Genomic DNA, 18,378 nt, shown 5'->3' with positions numbered 1-18,378 from the left:
AGAGGGTTTTAAATTCTTCTGAAAGTAGCACAAGAAAAGTGATGTCGCTCCGGGTTTGAAAGGGTTAAATGAAGAAGCTAGTTTAGTCACTCGGACTTTGAGTTTTATGGCGTTTCCTGTCTGGACGGGTGACTTCGGTCTCCTCCTGTCGGGGTTTCATCTTCCTTTTTTAAGCTCTGACCTGCAGCTCTGAGTCTCCCTGATCTCAGTCACAGTTGGATAAACACAGTCGCGTCTGTTGGCTCAGTTTTTTGTCTCAGAGGAATTTTGTCTCGGTCCTCAGTCGCAGCTGTCCGAAGGTTTGGAGGTCCCGACCCTCTTGTTTTAGAAACTGAGGCGTGAACGTCACTCAGCTGCTGTGCATGTTTGAGCCTCCATACATAACTGAAAGAAAAACTCGTAAATCCTCCTGAGCCGAGAGAAAAAATAAATATGAGCAATATTTATTCACGTCAAAATCAAACAAAGTCAAAAGTTCATTTACTGAGCTGACCGAGATGTCTCTGATTGGTTGGCAACAGCTATTTAACCCTTCGGGACAGTTTTCCTGTCATTTTACGTGCTTTTATTTCATTCTGTTTTGCTTTCTTTAACCACAAAAACAAACAAAACAATCACATAGTGACATTTCATCAAAATCATTTTATTCTACGTCCCATTTAAAAATTTGCACAAACTAACCAGCATGCAAAACAAATAAGGAAAAAACTAAGGTTGTTATTTTATTTATTTTTTCATATACAACTACATATGGTTCAGGGAGGATTATGCATTTTCCCCAAGTCACTCAGGGAGGCTCAAAGAAAAATATTTTAGGCTCCGGGGAGGGGAAAAATAAAACCCTAACAAGTATACAAGTAAAGAACAGTCCCTTACTAAAAGAAAAAAAGGCCTGATTTTTTTCTGAATTCAGATTATTTGGAAAATAATTAGATTAAAAATAAATAAATACTACTACTACTACTACTAATAATAATAATAATAATAATAAAGCAAACATTACATTTTTCAAAGGGGCGTGTGTACTTTCTATATGCTGAATTAATGTAAAATTAAAAAACTATATATTAATAATAGAGACCAAAGTTACATTTTTGAATGGGCATGTGTACTTTCTACAGGCTGAATGAATGTAAAACTATATATATATATGAGTAATTTTTCTTGCTAGTTTAAGTTTGTAAAGTTTTGAATGGGTGTGTGTACTTCCTACAGGCTGAATGAATGTGAGTTTTTTATGCTATATATGCTAAATGTGTGTGTGTATATATGTATATTTATTATTTTTATATATATATATTTTTAAATTGAATTAGATTTTTAATGACTTTTTAATTTTGTAAAGTTTTGAATGGGTGTGTGTACTTTCCACAGGCTGAATGAATGTACATTTTTTTTAAAAAAAAATATTAGTATAAATAGTATTATTATTATTATTATTATTCGTTTTAGTTTTTTAAGTTTGTAAAGTTTTGAATGGGCATGTGTACTTCCTACAGCTTGAATGAATGTGTAGTAGTAGTAGTAGTACTCCTCCTCGCGCGCCAGTACCGCTCAGTGCGTCGGCCCGGTCTCGCTCCATACACGGGCTCGAGCGCACCGCGGCGCCCTCGCGGGGCTTCCTCTCCATATATGGCCCTCCCGGCGCGCGAGCCTCTGTGTGCGGGCCGGCCGCCCTCCCTCGCGCGCGACCAAATATGGACGCCGGGCCCGGTTGAATTCCTGTCGGATACTCGGACATTCCTGAGCGGCTGTCCGGAGCAGAAACACACGCCTCCCCGGGGGGCGCGATGGAGCAGACGGTGTATATAAGGACCCCGGTGCTCGCTGCCTCTTCACCCGTTCATCCGGAGCCAGCAGCGGCTAAAGTTCCCCCACCGACAGCCGGAGACCAGCAGAGGTGAGCGGCTGGATGGAGCGGGGCGGGCGGGCGGCGGGGCGGTGTTAGTGGAGTCTGATTTGTTTAAAATTTTGCTGTGTTGTTAATGGGGTCTGTTTGTTTTAATGGGGACTGGTTTGTTTTAATGGGGTCTGGTTTGTTTTAATGGGGTCTGGTTTGTTTTAATGGGGTTTGTTTAGACTTTCAGTGAGTAAATTAACGGAGAGTTACCGGGCTGAGTGGTTAAGTGGCGGGAGCTGGCAGTGCGCCGCAGCCGGCGTCTGTTCACCCTCAGCGGGGAGGGCCGTCTGACCTGCTGCGCTCAGGTGCTTTAATTATAGCAGCTTTAAACTTTGATTTATGGTCAGAAATAATTAAAAAAGTCGATGATTTAATCAGCTAAAAGATAATTAAACACAGCTCAGGTACTTTGATGGAAACTTTATTTGAAAAGTGATTAAATAAATAAGTTATAATTGTAAACATACTGCACATCAGTGTTTACTGACATCTTAAACAATGTGTGACTCAAATTATTATTTTTATTCTTCAATGCATTTAAACATCACGTGTGTGCAGTTCAGCCCTGAAGGAAACCTCGGTTTAACATTTCAAGTCATTTTTGTGCATTCAGCTGATAATAAATGTCTTTCTTCTGTGTTTAACCCTCTGAGTGACTTCTCTCCTCCAGAAGCTGCAGACATGTGTGACGACGATGAGACCACCGCCCTCGTCTGTGACAACGGCTCCGGCCTGGTGAAGGCCGGCTTCGCCGGAGACGATGCCCCCAGGGCCGTGTTCCCCTCCATCGTCGGCCGACCCCGTCACCAGGTACACAAGAACATCCCTAAAAAAAATAAAAAATTAAACAGTGGATGTTTTTATATTTAACCCTCAACATTATGATTTCTATTCTCATCACTTTTAGTCACACAACCTTTGACCTGAGTTTTTAGCTCTTTTCTGCCCTTTATTTCTGACTCGAAAGGCTCATTCAGTAACTATAGGCCAGATTTTATTTCTCTAAATTCAAAATATTTTGAGAAATAAAATGCAATTAAAATAGATAAATAAAAATACTGCCACCTATCATAATAATAAATAATAATAATAATAATAATAATGATAATAGTCTTAAAAATGCTAAGATATGGGAAGTAGAATTTTTTTTCTAATGTTAATTTCTAAAATGTCAAAATAATTGGTAATATCTTTTAGGTTTTTTTTAAATAACTGACTAAACTCATTAACCTCATATTCATTTGTCACATCCAGACAAATAACAAAGGAACAAGGCAAACCAAATGGAAACTTTCAGGATAATGTAATAATTTTTCCACTTGATTCGCTCTATTTTTTCAACATTTTAAGTAGTTTCAGTATCATCTGTGACTTTTGAAATTGACTAAAAAAGCCAGCTTTTATGTCACAGGTACAGTGAATATTTAGCAAAAATGTCCTTAATGGGAAGTATTTTGTATTAGGTTTTTAAATTTTTGGTTTAAAGTGGCATTAAAGAAATCTAAATAACTCTCAAATGTAATTTGACCGAAGCTGAAGGAACCATAATAAAGACCTGGTGTGATTTGACTTTACATGAATGTAACGTGTAGTTTTCCATGTTTCCACAAAATTAAGAAAAAACAAATAAAAAACAGTGTAGAAAACAGATCAATGAATACAAATTAAGTACAAAAACTTTTTTTGGTTTAGATTTCTAGTTGTAAAAACACTGTAAATGAAGACTTTTTAAATCGAAAAAGGTCTGATGGGGAACTCCCATTCACAGTTTTAATACCGAGATTCGACTAATAAGATTTTAAGAAATGTGACAGTATTTGAGAAGGAAAATAACACCAGAAGACGTCATATTTGACACTTGGAGGGTGTATGTACTGTGTGTTTGGGACTAAAGCTCAGTGTGAATGTCGTAAACGGCTGCAGACTGGAGTCGACTTGTTTTTGAAGCGCGTTTGCTGCTCCGCTCTGCAGGGCGTGATGGTCGGTATGGGGCAGAAGGACTCCTACGTGGGCGACGAGGCCCAGAGCAAGAGGGGCATCCTGACCCTGAAGTACCCCATCGAGCACGGCATCATCACCAACTGGGACGACATGGAGAAGATCTGGCACCACACCTTCTACAACGAGCTGCGCGTGGCCCCCGAGGAGCACCCGACCCTGCTGACGGAGGCCCCGCTCAACCCCAAAGCCAACAGGGAGAAGATGACGCAGATCATGTTCGAGACCTTCAACGTCCCCGCCATGTACGTGGCCATCCAGGCCGTGCTGTCCCTCTACGCCTCGGGCCGCACCACCGGTGAGCCTGCACACACACACACACACACACACACACACACACACACACACACACACACACACACACACACACACACACACACACACACAGGTGTTCATTGTTACTTTATCATTCTTTATAAATTAATAATTAATTTCATTTCTTTAAAAATGCAAAATATCATGATATCATGATCATGATATCACAATATGACACTACATGCATCATTTTATTCATTAATAATAATAATAACTTTGGTGTATGGGTTATTTATTTTAGAAAACTGGTCTGTTTAATGTCAGAAAAAATGGTAAATGCTAATTACAAGTTTGTTGAGACAAAATTATTGTCTTTAAGTTGACAAAAACTGCAAAAAGTACATTGGTCAAGAAAAAGTTTTTTAAATATTATAATACTAAATATTTTATTCAATATTTAGACATTAATTTATTCAAACAAAGATAATTGTTTATTTAATTATTCATTTAGATTTTTTTTTTAGTTTAGTTTTTTGTTTTCTAATATCAGGATTTAGTCTTGAAGTTATATTCTGAATATTTTTGGGTTTTGGGCTGTGGTATATTCATTCATTTATTTATTTTTTATTATTTATTTGTTTAGCTTCTCTAATGTTAGGATTTAGTGTTTTTGTCTGAGTTTTATCCAGAATATTTTTTTGGTTTAGGGCTGATTGTCAAACATAAGACGACATTTGAAGACGTCTCTCTAAACGGTTCCACGAAAAAGTAATTGATAAATTAATTGAAAATGAAGATAAATGCTGTTTGCGAGCCTAACTTTATAGATATGACGGAGGAGGTTGTAACTGAGTTTTTTTAGTTTTCCTCACAGTCTGGAGAGAAAACGCTGTAAACTGGACTCTCGCTGTCTCTCAGGCATCGTGCTGGACTCTGGCGACGGTGTGACCCACAACGTGCCCATCTACGAGGGCTACGCTCTGCCTCACGCCATCATGCGTCTGGACCTGGCCGGCCGCGATCTGACCGACTACCTCATGAAGATCCTGACGGAGCGCGGCTACTCCTTCGTCACGACCGGTAAACGCTTCACGTCAGCACCAAACAAAATGTTAAAACACAGAAGCGTCCTTTTTCTTTTCTTATTTTACAAAAAGAAGAAGCACACCTTAAATTTGGCGTAATAATGTAAAGTTATTCCGTTAATTGCAAAGTTTTCGTGCCAGCACTCTTTCTCCGAATATCTGACCAGTACTCAAATTTTTACAGTCATTTTTAATTTAATTTAACTTTTTCTTTAATAGTTTTTTGGGAACAAATCTGATCTTTCCTGTTTCCAGCTGAGCGTGAGATCGTGCGCGACATTAAGGAGAAGCTTTGCTACGTGGCTCTGGACTTTGAGAACGAGATGGCGACCGCCGCCTCGTCCTCGTCCCTGGAGAAGAGCTACGAGCTGCCCGACGGTCAGGTCATCACCATCGGCAACGAGCGTTTCCGCTGCCCAGAGACGCTGTTTCAGCCCTCCTTCATCGGTGAGCAGCACGAACTGTGCTTCTTCACAGCAGAGAAACTCGACTTTTTAGGATTTTAGGGCATTTCTAGGACTTTCGGATGTTTCTCAGATTTCAGGACTTTGCTAGGATTTTAGAACATGTTTTGAATTTTAGTAAGTTTCTAGGATTTTAGGCCATTTTTGGATTTTAGGAAATTTCTAAGACTTTTGGATGTATCTCACATTTTAGGATATTTCTAGGAGTTTAGAACTTTTCCTAGAAATTCAGGACATTTCTTGGGTTACAGGAAGTTTCTAGGACTTTAGGACGTTTCTTGGATTTTAGGATATTTCTCAGATTCAAGGACGTTTGGGGCTTAGCTAGGACGTCTATCATTGGGTGCTTTTTTTGATAAACAAACTCTATTTTGATGCATTTTTATGCACTCTGGCACCTTCTGGATACTAAAAGTACAAAAAATTCCTAGTGTGAATCACTTTATTTTTATTGTGAATTAGAAAATTTTTGGGGGGGCATCCGACACCCTATCAGAGGCCAAATCTGGCCCGCGGGCCATAAGTTGAGGATCGCTGCTTTACATCCTCAGCTGCTGAAATGAAGTGATGACAGCAGGTTTCTCATGTCTGACCTGAATGTCTCTGTCGTGCACCTGCACAGGTATGGAGTCTGCCGGTATCCACGAGACCGCCTACAACAGCATCATGAAGTGCGACATCGACATCCGTAAGGACCTGTACGCCAACAACGTGCTGTCCGGCGGCACCACCATGTACCCAGGTATCGCTGACCGCATGCAGAAGGAGATCACAGCGCTGGCGCCCAGCACCATGAAGATCAAGGTAACGAACTCTGCATCACGCCGTTAGTCTCTCAGTTATTATTAAACATCGCATGGAAACCAGATCTCTGGAAATCAGCTGCACGCCGGCCAGAGGTCGAAAACAAACAAAAAACAAAAACGAAATATAACCAACAAAAGTCAAAAACATAAAAGCTCAAACACAAGTTCATAAAAATACTTAATTAGCGAGATGCACGCAGAGAGAGCTCAGCTGTGCCGGACCAAACAAACGGACCAAAAACCGCATCTTTTTCTAATACACTCTCATTATTATTTTGGGTGTGAGGCGATAAAACCAACCAATCAGATTTCCTTCCCCTCGTCAGATCATCGCTCCCCCTGAGCGTAAATACTCCGTCTGGATCGGCGGCTCCATCCTGGCCTCCCTCTCCACCTTCCAGCAGATGTGGATCAGCAAGCAGGAGTACGACGAGGCCGGTCCCAGCATCGTCCACCGCAAGTGCTTCTAAACACGAAGCGTCCACGACCAGAGAAAACAAGACGCTGCTGTCCTCGGGACAAATGAGACAATCACAATCACAGACGAAAACAAGGCGTCCACCCTGTACATATGTTATTTATTCCTTCTGTTATGTATGTGATATTTTTTAAAATGTGAATGATGTCCGGTGTGTATGTGAAAAGATTCGAGGTACCACACACTCCAACTCGGACCAACTGAGAAAAGGGACGAAAAAAACACACAAAAAAGACCAAAAAAGAAACGAGAACAAATAAAGTCCGTTTATTTTCAGTCACGACTGCAGTCTGTCATTTCTGAGTCTGAACACTTTGGACGTGTTTTAGGTTTGTTAGACACGAAAAAACACCAAGATATTATATACGTGTATAAGGATGAAGTAAAGGTAGTAAAAAACAGTGTAGAAATAATCTGTTATAAGTAAAAGTCCTTAAGTAAGAGTACAAATGTCCTATCATCAAAATACTTGTCAACTATCAAACAGGCGAGAGCACGAGCTCTTTGACAACCGCTGTCCCCAAAGTCGAGCCACACTGTAAACCGTACAACGCATTTTTGTTTTGAATTTAGGAAACCAAAAACGGGAAACAAGCTGCTGAAATTCTACCATATAGAAATAGGAGGCTGCCTGTGCTCTCGCCTGTTTTACAGTCTGCTGGCAATGTGTTTATTTCCGTAATATAACGTCTCCTTTCTCACATTATTACGACTTTATCCTCGTAAAATCTTCTCATTTCAGGAAAGGTGCCCCAAGGGATGATTTATCGTGAATTAATTCACATTATTTGACATAATAAATAACTATGTTTCCTGATTACTACTTTTTTGTGAGTGTGATACTAGTAAAAATCGGTGATCTGTCATGTCAAAAAAGGGTGACCCTTGCGTGAGTCATTAAACCAACAACAGCATGTCAAAAAATTGGCCAAAAAGTCCCTGTTTTTGATGTCAAAAATAGTCATTCTATAGCATATTGAAAACTCGAAGATAGTCACAGTACAGCATGTCAGAAAACGCAATAGTATACCATGTTGAAAAATCAGGCAAAAAAATGACTGGATTTGACCTTGAAAAAAGTCATAGTACGACATTTTGAAAAATATTATAATACAACATGTTGAATAATCATGAGAAAAGGTCAACATCAAAAATAGTCATAATAAGGCACGTCCATAAACATGATAGTATAGCACATCAAAAAATCAGCAAAAAAGGTGACAATCAAAATTAGTCATAGTGTAGGATGTCAAAAAAACTATGGCATGTTGAATCATGCCAACATGTAGCTTGTTAAAATATGGTCCGAAAAAGTTGACCTTTCCAGCATTGAAAAATGTCATATTGTAGCAGATTGAAACACGCCATGGTAAAGCATGCTGAAAAATGCTTTGAAAAAAATGGAATATGGAAAAAAAAAATGGACCAAAAAAAAAACCGCATAGTATAGTAAGGCGAAAAATGTCAAATTTTGACATGTCCCGAAAATGGCTGAAAACGACTTCATTTAGCTTGTAGAGTCGCGCAGTAGCATACAATTTTGGAAAAATGGCCAAAAACATCATAATTTAGCATGTCAAAAAAATGGACCAAAAAAAAACCGCATAGTATAGTAAGGCGAAAAATGTCAAATTTTGACATGTCCCAAAAATGGCTGAAAACGACTTCATTTAGCTTGTAGAGTCGCGCAGTAGCATACAATTTTGGGAAAATGCCAAAAACATCATAATTTAGCATGTCAAAAAAATGGACCAAAAAAAAAACGCATAGTATAGTAAGGCGAAAAAATGTCAAATTTTGACATGTCCCAAAAATGGCTGAAAACGACTTCATTTAGCTTGTAGAGTCGCGCAGTAGAATACAATTTTGGAAAAATGGCCAAAAACCTCATAATTTAGCATGTCAAAAAAAAATGGACCAAAAAAAAAACGCATAGTATAGTAAGGCGAAAAAATGTCAAATTTGACATGTCCCAAAAATGGCTGAAAACGACTTCATTTAGCTTGTAGAGTCGCGCAGTAGCATACAATTTTGGAAAAAATGGCCAAAAACATCATAATTTAGCATGTCAAAAAAATGGACCAAAAAAAAAAACGCATAGTATAGTAAGGCGAAAAATGTCAAATTTTGACATGTCCCAAAAATGGCTGAAAACGACTTCATTTAGCTTGTAGAGTCGCGCAGTAGAATACAATTTTGGAAAAATGGCCAAAAACCTCATAATTTAGCATGTCAAAAAAATGGACCAAAAAAAAAAATGCCATCGCATAGTATATGTAAAAAAATGGACGAAAAATGTCAAATTTTATAGACATGTCCCAAAAATGGCTGAAAACGACTTCATTTAGCTTGTAGAGTCGCGCAGTAGTCATACAATTTTGGAAAAAATGGCCAAAAAAAACATCATAATTTAGCATGTCAAAAAAATGGACCAAAAAAAAACTGCATAGTATAGTAAGGCGAAAAAATGTCAAATTTTGACATGTCCCAAAATGGCTGAAAACGACTTCATTTAGCTTGTAGAGTCGCGCAGTAGCATACAATTTTGGAAAAATGGGCCAAAAACATCATAATTTAGCATGTCAAAAAAATGGACCAAAAAAAAAAACGCAAAGTATAGTAAGGCGAAAAAATGTCAAATTTTGACATGTCCCAAAAATGCTGAAAACGACTTCATTTAGCTTGTAGAGTCGCGCAGTAGCATACAATTTTGGAAAAATGGCCAAAAACATTCATAATTTAGCATGTCAAAAAAATGGACCAAAAAAAAAACCGCATAGTATAGTAAGGCGAAAAATGTCAAATTTTGACATGTCCCAAAATGGCTGAAAACGACTTCATTTAGCTTGTAGAGTCCGCGCAGTAGCATACAATTTTGGAAAAATGGCCAAAAACATCATAATTTAGCATGTCAAAAAAATGGACCAAAAAAAAAAACGCATAGTATAGTAAGGCGAAAAATGTCAAATTTTGACATGTCCCAAAAATGGCTGAAAACCGACTTCATTAGCTTGAATAGAGTCGCGCAGTAGCATACAATTTTGGAAAAATGGCCAAAAACATCATAATTTAGCATGTCAAAAAAATGGACCAAAAAAAAAAAAAAAACGCATAGTATAGTAGGCGAAAAATGTCAAATTTTGACATGTCCCAAAAATGGCTGAAAACAACTTCATTTAGCTCGTAGAGTCGCGCAGTAGCATACAATTTTGGAAAAATGGCCAAAAACATCATAATTTAGCATGTCAAAAAAATGGGACCAAAAAAAAACGCATAGTATAGTAAGGCGAAAAATGTCAAATTTTGACATGTCCCAAAAATGGCTGAAAACGACTTCATTTAGCTTGTAGAGTCGCGCAGTAGCATACAATTTTGGAAAAATGGCCAAAAACATCATAATTTAGCATGTCAAAAAAATGGACCAAAAAAAAAAAAAACGCATAGTATAGTAAGCGCGAAAAATGTCAAATTTTGACATGTCCCAAAAAACAATGGCTGAAAACAACTTCATTTAGCTCGTAGAGTCGCGCAGTAGCATACAATGACCAAAAAAGGGCCCAAAACGTCATAATTTAGCATGTCAAACAAATCCTTTCAAACCGCATAGTCCACAAGTCAAAAATTGAAAACTTGTCAAAAACTATAACGACTTACAAAAAAATGTGTAGCTGCATGATGCCACTGAGGAAAAGACGATCCGGCAGTGAAGGGACAAGAACACAGATACTGAATAATGAAGGGGAGACAATGAAACAAAGGTGCAACACATTAGAGCACGGCAGGTAATCACACAGGTGGGAAACACAGGACGGCAGGAAGTGAGGACACCTGGGACAAGACAACATGTGAGAATCAAAATAAAACAGGAAAAAGAAGACTTTTGATGACATACTATACTGTGACTTTATCATGCTATTATTGATGACATACTGTGCTATGATTTTTTGTGCTGTTTTTGATGACATAGTATGACTCTTTTGTGACATTTTGTATGACATACTATATTGTTACGTTTTAATGACACCATATGATTCTTTTATCATTTTGATGGCATATTTTACTATTGACTTTTTAATGACTTTTTTGGTGGAAATATTATACTTTAGATTTTGATGACATACTATACTATGGTTTTTATGACATTACTATGACATTCTACGCTTAGGTTTTTCATGATTTTTGTAAAAATATGACTGCGATTATTTCATATCATGAAAGACAAGTTGAAATAGGAGCATCAAACACAGTTCAGGTTTATTCACACATAAAGGCAATAACAGTTTACAAAAACGTCTTCAAAAATGTTAACAAAATGACTTTCCTCAAAAACAAACCAACAAAGTCGATTTAAATTAACAGTTAGCATTCAAATGACATTTAAGTTAATAACTCAACAGAAAATCCACACCCTCCCCCCAAACAGGACTCAAAATTATCAACTTTGGTGCACATCAGCTCAGGTATTTTCAAAGTACAACCAAAAAACAACATCTCAACTACTAAACTCGCTTGTCTTCTCTGATTGGTCGGAAGGTGGACGGCACCTGGAGAGGCACACAAGACAAACACAGCAAGCAGGTGAAAAAGGGCACGCCCATCTTTTCACCCCGAACACATACGATACTGACTTTTTACGACTTTTTGTCACTTTTTTGACAGTTATACTATGACTTTTTGGTGACTTTGGAAGACATGCTGTACTACGACTTTTAAGTGACTTTCGTAGACACGCTGTACTACGACTTTTTAGTGACTTTGGTAGACACGCTGTACTACGACTTTTTAGTGACTTTCGTAGACATGCTGTACTACGACTTTTTTGTGAAATTGGTGGACATGGTTTACAATGACTTTTTTTGTGATTTTCGTAGATATGCTGTCATCATCAGGGTTTTTTTTTCAGACTTATCAGGACGTTATGAATGTTGTAGTAGCCCTTTAAGAGATGCTGAGAAAGTCACCTAACAGTGAAATTTGTTAAAAGTCGGATCTCTGTGTTTCACCTGTTGTCGTCAATGCACAGATGGAGGTAGAGCACGCATGCGCAGTCCGCTGTCTGCATCTTCACTGGAAAATCATATTTCATTCCTCATTACTACAAAAAATTTCTGCTCTGCTCCATCAAGTTGGCGGGATTTTATCAGGACTGTGCCGGAAGTATGTAATCTCAGTCTTTCAAAATAAAAGTTGAATGAATTAAATAACATCTTAAATATTCCAGTGTCTCAGTTTAAGGTGCATAAATAGATTTGCATCATTTACTTTGTGGCGAAAAGTATGTGGATACCAATAAATAAATAATATTAAAAATGTAGATTTATAATTTTATGTTATAATTATACACTTAAAATTATTTTATAGAATTCTTATAATTTGTGAGCATTTTTCCAGGTCATTTCTTACTTCTTTTTTAAAAACTTCCTTTTTTTTCTTTTTTATTATTTGTTTTGCTTTTGTCTGCGTGGATTATTTTTGGAAAATTTTTAAGGTAATTTTCTTGTACTTTTCACAGATTTCTCGCTAACCTCTGGGTCATTTTTTTCTTCTGTTTGTTCTTCTGTTTTTTCTTCCTATTATTTTTGAATAAAAGAAAACCAATTTACCCAGATCTCAATAGCTATTTATCAAAGTTTTACAGTGTTTATTTTTATTATAACCCACTCTGCAGATGTGACGTTGCCTTTGTCTTTTACTCTGAAGGTGTACGCCGGAAGCACTTAGCCGTCCGTTAGCTAGCTTTTAGCTCCGTTTTTCTCGGTGCTCGCTGTCAGTCGGAGACAAACGGAGCGATGTTTAGCGTCTGACAGCGGGACTGAAAGGGACAGACCGGGTCTAAAACCGCACCGGACTCCTCTGGGATGAGGTCTGGGTGAGTAAAATTAAATCCGACTTTAATATCAAACCGCTAACTTCAAATGTTTAAAAGCTCACCGTGTTTACAAACCGGGGCTTAACGGAGCTGCAGGTGAGGGCAGCGGCTGCGAATATGGCTGTAGCCTGTTTTTTTACAGCATAACTGTCATTTTAAAAATCATATTACACCATTAATGAAGTTTTCTAACCTTCAACACACATAAGCAGCTGTATTGTGTTTTTCTGCGATGTTTTTAAAGACATAAATCAATAAAACAGACGATGTTTTGGGTGGGGAAAATTAAAGCCTTCAAAATAAAATCAGTTATATTATATTATAAATAATTAGCTATTTTAAAATAAATATAATTTGCGTTTTTGTCCTTGGATCAAATGTAGGCCAGCTCGCATGAATGAATAATTGATGCAGTTTCATTAAAGATTACATGTATTTAAAGAATAAAATGAAAAATAAAATAAAATAATGTGTGTAGGCGGGAAGACTCCCACCAGAAATACATGGTCGGGTAGTGTGAATACTAACAGTACTAACGGTGGTGGTGCAGTCAGTAGTAATACTATAATAAGGCTCAATCGTCCTCTGCTCTGAGGGTAATCTGCTGTAAGGGAGGTGGGCGGGGCTTACAGGTAGACCACACCTGGTGGAGCAGTCTTTAGAGCCCTAAGGAATTAAGATCAATTAAGAAAATATTGACAGAGAAGTGTGAATCTAATTTTTTTGTTGTGGATAAAGAATTTCCTTACTTGAACACAATTCAAATATTTGTTACATATATCTTCACGATAGTCAGTTATTTTTGCTACTGTCTGTGTCCTTTTTTAAAAAAACATTTTAAATATTTTATTGGTTTATATATTGATATAATTTTTATTATTATTTATTATCATCTGTGTAGAATGCCAGTTTTTTGCTGTTCTCATGTATGTTTGTGTTTATTGTTTGTCTGACTTATTTTGAACGTATAAAAATAATTTAAATATTTTTTAAATACGATCCTTTTTACACTTTCATACTTTTCATTAAGTAGCATTTTCAGAGTTTGAAATGTTGGCTAAACGTTTAGCTGTTTGTCCGTCTCTTGTCTTGTGATAAACAAACTGCAGAACTCGAAGTTTTTGATTTTGGCAATCCTACTGAATGCTGCTCTCAGCTCTATTTTTATTTTATTTTGTTAACGTCATTATTTTGCTTCCTCCTCTTTAATTTCCACAGCGATAAGAGCGAAACTAAAGCAATAACCGCGACCATGGTGACCAAAAAAGTCCGGACGGAGTATATGAAGAAGTTCAGAGATCCAAAATGGGAGACGTTTTCCAAATGTTACGAGGACTCTCTGAAATATCGTCTGACCCGGCGGGTGATGGAGCATTCCCACAAGCCCTGGTTCTGGGAGGGCTGGGACAGCGGCTCCGACTCCAGCGGCTGGTCCACGCCGCGGCTGACCAGGAATAAAATCGCCCCTCTGTCCCTCCCACCGCCGACGTCCTTGGAGGTTAAGCAGATGCTGTCCAGCCCCGGACCGAAACCGCCTTCAGAGGACGGAGCGACGGAGGTGGGAGGCGGAGAAGCGGAAGTCGTTGAAGGCGAATCGAATGCAGGTGAGGAGACCGTTATCAATACCGACCGATAGTTTCAGTATCCGATTAATCGTTTAACATTTTATTGAGCAAAAATTCCAAATATTCTCCGGTTCAAGTCTCTGAGAGCGAGAGTAAGTGTTTTCAGACTGTTGGTTAAACTAAATAAGCAATTTAAAGATATCTTTTTTTTGGATCTTGGAACTTCTGAAGGGTATTTTCCACTAATTTCTAATGTGTATAAATCAATAAATACAAATAAAAGATAAATAGATCGTAAGAATATTTATTATCTAATTAAGGCTTCATCAATCGAAGTTCAATAAATGTTTTTTTGGAGCAAGAAAAAATAAGAATTATTGGAGCTACATCTAAGGACAACTGTAAAACTTCAATTAATAGACACATTATTATTTGCTTAAATCACTGAACTCAGCACAGTTAAAGGCGTCTGTATGGGACGGGCTTTTAATCGTTTTCACTCAGCAAAGATGGGAAATTAACCTGGATAATAACACATGGTGTCATCAAGAACCATCAAAAATTTGGAAATTCAACATTATTTTCTGTTTTTACAGTTTTCTGGCTGTGATAAATGTGAGTTTTGGTGATTTTTTAAAGAAAACTCTCAGCCCTGCATACAGTCGATCAGTGTAAGACTCGTGAGATTCTCTGTACTCGTGTCGCTCTGTTTCCTGTCCGGCTTCCAGGAATATTTTGGGATAATCTAACGGACTCCCCGGAGGAGTTTCTTTGTGCTCCTGTGTGAGCGTCATTTTGACAGTTTGAGGGCCAGAGGCTGCTTTGCCTCAGGGAGACACCAATGCTAAAAATATGTGGACTGAGGGTTCAGTGATCAGATGGGAGCGTTTCGTCCTGTTCGCGCTCTGAAATGCAGCCGAGGAAATGTGAGAAGAGACGCAACTTGTCTCATACATCAACAGTCTCCCAAATTTCTCTTAATTTTCTGGTAAGAGAAAATATAAGAATATAAGAAAAATATTCTTAACCACATACAGTATATATGATTAATGTTTTATGTAATAAAAATGACTTAAAGATTATGAAAATAGCTGCCAATTAATTTTCTAGTGAATCAACTTATTGTTTCAGCTGCTTTCATTTGGTTTGTGTGCAGAAATCTTAATTTAAAAAGGAGTTACATAATAATTGTAGTGGAGTAAAAAGTAAAATATTTAACTCAATATTTTCATTTTTATTGTTATTGAGTAGAAGTGGGAAAACAAAAAATGTCCAGTAAACTATAATTATTAATATTATTATAAGTGTTTATTAAAAATAATTGTACCAATTTATTATAATGGGTAAGCTTTTTATGGTGCATATTTTGTATTTTTTGTTTTACTTTCTTTTTTTTTGTTTTATTTTGTTTTTGTCTGGGTTATTTTGGAGAATTTTCACATCATTTTCTTGTACAATTTCTTGCTAACTTAATTATGTTCTTCCCACGTTTTTTAATTTAAAAAAAACAAAACAATCTGCTCAGGTCTCAAAGGGTTAAATTAATAATTTGATTGTATTTCCATCTCTGCAGAGCGACAGTTTTGTGTAAAAAGAATTAAAAGCTCATCCCATACAGACGCCTGTTGAGTTCAGTGATTTAAGCGAATAAAAGCCGGACTATTCACGCAACTTTTACACCAACTCATTAACTCTTCATACTGGTTACGGTCAAATCATCGAGCTGCATCGAAACATCAGAAATCATTTAATACAGAGAGCTGCTGAGCTGACGGACAGAACATCAGTGTGAAAATGTGTCTTTGATGAGACGTTTGTGACTCTAACCTGCCGTGTTTCTGCGTCTGAAGCAGCCGTCATAGAAAACGGCGTGAATGAAGCCAGCGGCGGTTCGGTGGCTCCAAACACCAGCGGACCCTCAGACGACACGGCGACTGACGTCGGTCCCGCCGACACCGCGTCCTCTGATGGGGAGCGGGAGAACCCGGCACCGAAGCGACGACACCGCCGCCGCACCCCTCGGTCTGAGCCGGGACGCCGAGACAGTTCCCTCGACGATAAACCGGTTGTCGTCCGCAAACCGCCGAGAGCGAAGAGCCAACCGCCAATCAGCACCAAGGAGAACCGAAGACCGTCCAGCCGACTGGACTGGAGCGAGAGACAGACAGAGGTCAGGAGGACACCAAATGACGTGAGTGACTGTCTCACTGGAGACACTTTTGACCCTGAGGGGCTTTTTGCCGCATTTTACGCACTTTTTAAAAAAAATAATCTGCTGTGTTGATGCATGTGTCCTAAATGTAGTCCAGATTGTGTATTTGAGTGTAATCAGTGAATTTGCAGCTCAGCTCCTACAATAAGTCTAAAATACACTGTGGAAACTAAACAGTTACATTCAGACTGTTCAGGTCAAAAATGCTCCATTGAAACCCATTCAAACTGACATTTTTGATCCCACAGCCATCAGAGCAGAAAAACATGCTTTCTTTCGTTGCTTTTTTCATTTGTCAAGAAATCAAGCCATTTTGCTCAGGTTTCAAAGGGTTAAGTACTAATAATCCGCATCGGCAGACCCTTAAAATATATAAATACATATGAATATTGTCTCTGAAATGCCGTAATGACGTAATTTAAATTTTTAAAAAGAGGAACAGCTGAAGAGTCATGAAGCCACGAGAGTGTTTCCGAGCGGCTCGACCTCGATCACTGGACACCAGAGAAGTGCCGCCGTGTCACCAGAAACTCCATCATTAATAATAAAACGCCGCTGTCCTCCTCTCCCTCTCTCTGGTTTCTCCTCTCAGTGCAACACGTCCGACGCCTGCGTTCAGACCCGCCGGCAGTCCGACAAACGGAGCTCCAACCTGGACCGCCGGCGGGCTCGGTCAGCCGACCTGGAGAAGACGAGCCGCTCGCAGCTGACCGTGGTGGACGACCGCTGGATGACGGAGTACATGCGCTGCTTCTCCGCCCGGCTCAGGTAGAGACAGGAGTCCCCCTCAACCCCCGAAAAACCACGTTTCCTTATTTAAGAGCAAATATCAGGCGGTGGAACAAGCGTCTGAAGACAGACAGAGACGTCTCATCAGAGTCCATCAGCGTCTTTTCAGACTGAATCGCTGCTGTCGAGGAAAGACAAACACCCAAAACTCGGTTGAATTTAGAGTTTGTACGCTGACGTACGTGTAGACTCTGTTTGAAACTTAAACACAATCCCCAAGAATCAAACAAGACCGTGTCAAGATGTCTAAAGATGCATTAACCCTCAAAAACACGGAAAAAAAGCAGCAAACAACTTTACAAGAAACGTCCCACAAATGCAACAAATCAGTGACCAAGAAAATGACCTGAAAATTAGTTTAGTCTTTTTTAAAAGGGGAAACAAAAAAACTAGGAATAAACTAGAAAACTGTATCCTTAATTATTATATTTATATATTTAAAATTGTGTCAGAAAATAATGTATTATTTATTTACTTTTTAGTTTCCGGCACTATTTTCATGCTCGTTTGTTTTAAACCTCCTTTTTGGCGCTTATTTTCAGGTCATTTTCTTGCAAAATCAAACCAGTTTGCTCCATTTTTAAAGGGTTAAGACTGAAATATCATTAAATCTGTGAACTAATTGTTTTTTCTTTCACTTATTCTCAAAATCTTTTCATTTAAATTCTTCAGCAAAATTTACTAGACACTAAAAAAATAACAATGCAAATCTTTCACGAATTTTATAAATTTATGAAAACCTTATCGTCCACAAATGTGAAGATTAGCAGTAATAAGTATGGATTATTTTTTAACTGATCGGCTTTTAGCCTAATCCGCGCTAACGATGTACAGACGTCGAAATTCAACAATCAGTGGAGTACAGTTCATGATGAGGTTAAAGGTCAAACTGGGAAGTTTACAGACTTTACAGCCCAGGAGATTCCTACTCATCAATGAATAATAATAATAATAATG

The 18,378-nt window shown here is 38.2% G+C and overlaps 2 protein-coding genes across 3 annotated transcripts; both read left to right on the top strand.

Moving 5' to 3' along the window:
• The first annotated feature begins 1,792 nt into the window (after positions 1 to 1,792).
• On the top strand, positions 1,793 to 7,262 carry acta1a (actin alpha 1, skeletal muscle a). The gene is made up of 7 exons (XM_042485483.1): positions 1,793 to 1,900; positions 2,571 to 2,710; positions 3,872 to 4,196; positions 5,072 to 5,233; positions 5,494 to 5,685; positions 6,325 to 6,506; positions 6,835 to 7,262. Exons 2-7 carry the CDS (start codon positions 2,582 to 2,584, stop codon positions 6,976 to 6,978), a joined length of 1,134 nt encoding a protein of 377 aa, XP_042341417.1. The 5' UTR covers positions 1,793 to 1,900; positions 2,571 to 2,581; the 3' UTR covers positions 6,979 to 7,262.
• Positions 7,263 to 12,772: 5,510 nt separating this feature from the next.
• On the top strand, positions 12,773 to 17,696 carry ccsapa (centriole, cilia and spindle-associated protein a). Of its 2 annotated transcripts, none has more exons than XM_042485843.1 (4): positions 12,773 to 12,855; positions 14,074 to 14,459; positions 16,274 to 16,611; positions 17,225 to 17,696. In XM_042485843.1, exons 1-4 carry the CDS (start codon positions 12,845 to 12,847, stop codon positions 17,402 to 17,404), a joined length of 915 nt encoding a protein of 304 aa, XP_042341777.1. In that variant the 5' UTR covers positions 12,773 to 12,844; the 3' UTR covers positions 17,405 to 17,696. The 2 variants fall into 2 exon arrangements, with proteins under 2 accessions (XP_042341777.1, XP_042341776.1); XM_042485842.1 differs by having other exon boundaries at positions 16,271 to 16,611.
• Positions 17,697 to 18,378: the final 682 nt, after the last annotated feature.

The sequence above is a fragment of the Plectropomus leopardus genome, chromosome 4 (assembly GCF_008729295.1).
Source record: "Plectropomus leopardus isolate mb chromosome 4, YSFRI_Pleo_2.0, whole genome shotgun sequence".
Lineage (NCBI taxonomy): Eukaryota > Metazoa > Chordata > Actinopteri > Perciformes > Serranidae > Plectropomus > Plectropomus leopardus.
This window is presented reverse-complemented; position numbering and strand designations above follow the sequence as displayed.